General features: G+C 37.7%; 1 protein-coding gene across 5 annotated transcripts in view; it reads right to left on the reverse strand.

Moving 5' to 3' along the window:
- Nucleotides 1-2,851, reverse strand: part of LOC127992986 (mediator of RNA polymerase II transcription subunit 13-like) — a 65,044-nt gene extending 62,193 nt beyond the window's left edge. For all 5 annotated transcript variants that reach the window (XM_052591690.1, XM_052591691.1, XM_052591692.1 and 2 more), the window contains exon 1: nucleotides 2,117-2,851. In XM_052591690.1, coding sequence (XP_052447650.1) covers nucleotides 2,117-2,194 — 78 coding nt within the window. In that variant the 5' untranslated portion in view covers nucleotides 2,195-2,851. The remainder of the gene's footprint in view (nucleotides 1-2,116) is intronic.
- Between the last annotated feature and the right edge of the window lie 3,149 nt (nucleotides 2,852-6,000).

Consider the following 6,000-nt stretch of genomic DNA (forward strand, 5'->3'; position numbering starts at 1 on the left):
TAATGATCCCAAAGACGTTGGTTAGCATGCTCAGGTGTGTTTTATTAGGGTTAGAGATAAACTATGCAGGAAAGTGGCTCTCTTGGACCAGATTTGAATATTCCTGGTGTAGAGTTAAATTCAAGCTATTTTAAGGCATGAGAAAATTATTTTCACAAGAAAAAAACATTTAAATATATCAATTTGATTATCAAAGATCATTTTTAAGGGATACAATATTTTACTGCATGGGGACTTTAAGGGTATTGTACTCCACCATCGAGTCAGCACTGATTGTTGATTTCTATAGAGTGAAGCATCAGCATTTATCCCTCACGCCACTAGCTCCGCCCTTGCGCCATAACTGGAAGATAAGTCGTTTTGAAGGTGAAGGGAGGTTAATGTTTTTGATTAATGATTATGAGGGCACATTCATTTGAAAAAAATAATGACGATAAATACAGGTAAATTATTTATAATAAACACTACAGTATTCCGTAAAAAAATAAGAACTTTCAATTTATAATTACAGACTTTAAAGTAAGTTTTTGACTCTACTAAACCATAAAAATACCGTAATATGTTTGCAAATATTTAAGAAACATACTTGTAAGTCTCTGTTTTGGTTTGTGAAACCCGCCCACTGCCAGTTTACCCAATTGTATTTCGCCACCCTGGGTTGCTAATTGGCTGATAACGCAGCGTATTAAATTTAATTCATTGTCAAGTGTGTTCTTGTTTGTGCCATCAATTTTGCCACCTGCATGTGCGTCAAGTCTAAGCAGGGGCCGGGGTAAAAGAACCCTCTCTAATATTTTGAATTTGGACTGCAATTCCTAGTTCAACCACTCGGTGTCAATCCTACATACAGCAACTATAACTGAAGAGTTCCATGTGAAAGAAGGTGGAGCCTAAGTGCACACCTCTTATGATGTAATCATCATGGACCAATGGCAGTACGGTGTTTTCAGCTCGAATTAACTTTTCAAGAAAGTTTGCTTTGGCAAGAAGTTTCGAACTCCCAAAACCAAAGAGTATAGAAGACCAAAAGGTGAAAATCTGTAAAACTTTCCATTGCATCAGCAGCTCCCAGCAGCATCCCTGCGCTTCCACCATTTTGACAGCAAATTGTTTGTGCAGTATTGTCTTATATTACTGTCCATTAAAGGAAGACTGAAAAACAAAAATAAATAAAGAAATTCCAAATTTGTGTTTATTTCATTATATGTGCATCATTTTCTAATCTATTGCATTATGTTCATAGTGTGTTCCAAGGGATTAAAACATACAATATATATTTCAGACCTAGTGGAGTAATAGTAAGTAATAATATAGTAATTATTGTAATCATTTAGTGTCATATCCATATAAATCATTATTATGGTTTCTACAACCTGCAGTTCCTAAAAGGATTTAAGTTTACTACTGTAATAAAAACAGTTAAAGTTAGCAGGTGCATAAGACAGCACTACGTTCCACTTCGAAACACAATATTTTTACACTTTTGTTAATAATTACCTGTCAGGGTCTTTGGGCACACGATCTACTAATTTTGTTGCCTCAATGAACAAGCTTACGATATCATTCCCTCGATTTGCTAAATCATGCGAACAATTTACAAATTCGATGGAATGAATTAGTAAATCATGCACACAATTTATAAATCAAGGGAACGAAATTAAATTGTGCGCACAATGTATAAATCGAAGTAACGAAATAGTAAATCTTGCACATGATTTAGTCGACTATTTTTTTCCTGCATGCCATGCGGGGCTCCGTAATTTTTGTGTAACTTTGCTGTTATTCATTTGGAATTTTCACCCCAAAATAGCATCTGCCATACCGAACAGCCACCTAGTGTCTGTTACACTAAAAGCATTAGCGTTTCACCTCTTGGTATTCTATACTCATTGCCAAAACAAACACAAAACGAACTTAGTTTTGCCCAGATTTTTTGAAATTATGTCATATCAGTTCGCCTTCGATTTAGCTTGAAGTAGCCTATATTGGGGCCTTAATACTTCTAAAAAATGACAGAGCATGACCTCTAAACTATGGGCAGCTGACCCATGACCTCAGGAGCAGATAAATGTAATATAGACACACATGAGACATAAATGAGATTGGGGATCTGTACCAGAGAGAAGAGGTTGGAATGACAGTCTTCTAAACTCGCCCCGTTCGCCGCCCAGTTCGCTGCTGTAGTCATAATCATCCAGAGCCGAACATCCCGATTAAAGCCGATCAGAGCCGATCATCACAATTAATCGCAGTTACCCGCAGAATCCACACCGAACATTAGAAGATCAGATGAACCAAAGCAATAAACATGTGCGCATGAGATTCTTCTGCTTTATAATTTCTCACTGGATTAAATCCGTAATCGGTCCGAACCGAGTCATCTTCAGTCTCGAGTGTTCTTTTTTTTTAATCCATGACAGATGAAGCCCCCATAAATCATATAATCCACAACAGGACAGTATGACGCTCGTGAAGTTTCAGATCATCCGGTTGACAGTGAAATGAAGAATCGGTCAGATGTCACACACACGCACATGATCACACGCAGCTTTCACTTTAATCACACACACACACACACACACACACACACACACTGAAACAGAGCATTAAAATCCTCCAGATTTCCTCCTCAGACTGAAGTGAGCAGTGAACGCATCTTCCTCTTTTCTCTGAGAGGCCATGACGAAACAACGACGCCAGTCACACATTATAAAGACCGTCCATTCGCCAATAATCATCCACACAAACACGCAGCGTTGTTAAAATGACTCCAGTTTGAGCGCGTATTGTTCACGCATGGCTCATACAGCAGCGCTGAGCGCGCTCCCGCGTGCGTGCGTGTGAGTGTGTGTGTGTATGTGTTTGTGGTCATGTGATCAGGGATTACGGCAGCGCTGGAGAATCTGCGGTGATGACGCGGTTTGGCCACTAGTAGCGCTGCTGATCAACAGGGTGTTGTCTTTTAAACTCTTTTTTACGTTTTGACACACTAAAAATTTCAGTTATACATTATTATAGGATTTGTTTTAATTTATTCTTTTTTTATGGTTGATATTATGTGATGTATGTTTATACTTTTGTATGCTCTTTTGTGTTCTGCATTAATAAAAAATAAAAAAATACATTATTATAGGATGTGATTATTTTATATTGTTTGCAAATGAGATCCTGATGTTGGAGCCTATATAGCTTAAAATTAAGGCTAATTGTATTGTTCTTTTGCCTCTGACATGGATGATATTCAAGCCACCATGATAATTGTTCCACACAATGTAAAATAATGTTCCTTTATATCAAGAGTCCATCTACATCTTTGATAATTGCCTGTAGTACAAATGAAACCTGTGATCTACAATATATGCAGCTGTTGATCACAATAATACACAAACACATGTGGACATGGCGAACAAAGAAACCTTTCAGTACCCTGCATAAGATAAAATAAGTAGGTTATATCAAACCAAAATCTTGGTTCAAGTCAAACATCTTATTAGTTGGTCAGTTCTTGAAATCCGCATCATAATTTTGTGTTTAGTTATTGTAGGTATCAGGTTGTTCTCACAGTATATATTAAACTCAGTTTCTGATAAACCACTAACAGCAGTCTTATGGATCAGGACTAATTTGGATCATGCAGTTATAAGGCTGGTTTTATATAAGGGCTGTTCAGAACAATAAACTGAAGTCCTGCGAGGCCTGACCCAAATGCTATAAACTTCAGTGGAGCAATCAGTGTTGTGATAAGAACAAAGCTCATATCCCATTTGCCAAATTATAGTTATTTCCGTAATGCATTGTAAAGCCCAGCTGTATCTGATAACTTGCTCTGCTGGTGAAAAGGATTCTGGCATCATGCCTCTTCTTATTGCTAAACGAGAGAGAGAGAGAGAGAGAAAGAGAGAGAGAGAGAGAGAGAGAGAGAGAGAGAGAGAGCAATGTGTCAGACATATTAGAGCTGAGCATAGCACATATCGATCTCACTGCTTCAAGAACATGACAGAATTCATTTGTAGTTTCTTCATCTTGTTTAATATGCCCAGCAGGTCTGGAAAGGTCTCTGCTAAGCAGCAGTCCAGTCATGTTTTGGGGAGTTTCAGAGCTAATACATTCTCTGGTAAATCAAAGGTTCTCCTTAATGCCACAGAATGAGCCCGAGTTGAGGGAGTCATAACATGCTTATTATTTTGACTAATGCGGTTTTATAACATTTGTGACTTCAATCAAGCATTTGACACTGGAAACTTCAAAAGAACAAAAGATCTCTTACACTAGTGCATAATTATCTCATTGCATTGTGATATTAGAGACGCTTGCAATCTTGCAAGTTTTATTCTAAGTTTATACAAAAATGTTGTCCTCAATATGTGTATAATCCATCAAAACAGTTTAGTGCACCAACAAATCAAAAACATCCCAAACATCCATTGCACACACACAAACTCATATACACTCATACAGACTCCAAACACCTCAATGGCATTTCCTGGAAAAAGTGGCTGTCTGGCAGAAGAATAGATGGCGCGCATTATAATGAACAGAGTCTAACACAAGCTCATCGATCATCCAGCCAGGGAAAATTATAGCATTGTGGTCGCGCGAGAACCTCTCTCAACCACTTCACAAAGACACAGCACTGCTCCAACAACATGGAGTCCATACTCACCTTCTCCTGAATAAAGCTACTGCTGATCAGATATAATTTTTTGTGTATTATTTTTTTCCTGGTCAAAAATGATCACCTTTTAAAAAATGCTTGTAAATTAAATTCTGATTAATTGTAGGTCTCATTGATCTGAGCTTATGTACTTCAGTTTTTGAGTTAAAAATATTAACTAATATTAAATTTATTTGTTGATAATTCTGGCAAAATGTACTCAAAACTGCAGGCTATAATGTCCTCAACAAGATCAGATCAGTGAGACATAACAATCAATCAGCTCCAAAAAGAAGTACAAAACCTGTGCTGAAGAAAAAAAAATCCATTAACTTTAGTCAAATAAGACAAATATAGACAAATAACAAGCATAACATTTATCAACACTGTAATGGTATAAATTACATTTCCTGTTCATTCATGATTCAACTGAACTATTAAAAAAAGGGGAATTTTTAGGTATTCTGTTTAAACAACAGATTAATTTGTTGAAAGCAAATATATCAACAGATGATACCAATAAACATGGTAGGGGAAAAAAAAAAGAATAGAAAAGAAAAGAAACATTTTTCTATGATGACATGGCTGTGAGGATGGAGGGAGGGTGGATTGGACTGAGATTGAGCAGATCTTTGTATGACGACTAGGTTCACATCATTCCTGCTCTCTGTACTGCGGCCAAAGCCCAGACACACCTCAGCATCACAGACATGGTCAAGGTCAGTTTTAAGGTCCATCTCAAATCCAACCCATGTCTGAACTACAGCTATGCATGTGTTTCAGAAACACCACCTTGTAGGCAACATGATGACCAACACTCCCTCTGCTTTTGGATTTATTGGATCCAGAACACCTGAGAAGAGATTATCCCAACCCCTCAGAGGACCTCAGATGATGCCAACCCTGAAACAACATACCGAACTACCAAATTTTGCTACAAGTTTGTTTGCTTCATTTAATAATTTCTGTTAATAGTGCTCATCCTCTGTTTGACCATGTCTGAGATGCTGACTGATACAAGATGGTGCTGCCGAGTTTGGACGCCGTCCAGGTCACTCCACTAAGACTGTGCTTTCATTTACCTTTTTACTTTCTTTTGCTTTCTCTTTTAACACACAATGTCTGCACTAATCATTTACGACAAAGGAACACTTTTAGACATAGGACACCGCTTCACTAACCTGGACACTTTATCCTCCAAGAGCTCACAGTCCTCCTCTGGAGGATGCCAATGTCCAATCTCTGGAGAATAAGATGGACGATCTTAGAGCCAGAATAAGGTTCCAACTGGACATAAGGGAATATAACAGTTGAGGCTGGTAAATCCAAAGGTATAGGAGTGAGTT

This window comes from Carassius gibelio, chromosome A5 (assembly GCF_023724105.1).
Source record: "Carassius gibelio isolate Cgi1373 ecotype wild population from Czech Republic chromosome A5, carGib1.2-hapl.c, whole genome shotgun sequence".
Lineage (NCBI taxonomy): Eukaryota > Metazoa > Chordata > Actinopteri > Cypriniformes > Cyprinidae > Carassius > Carassius gibelio.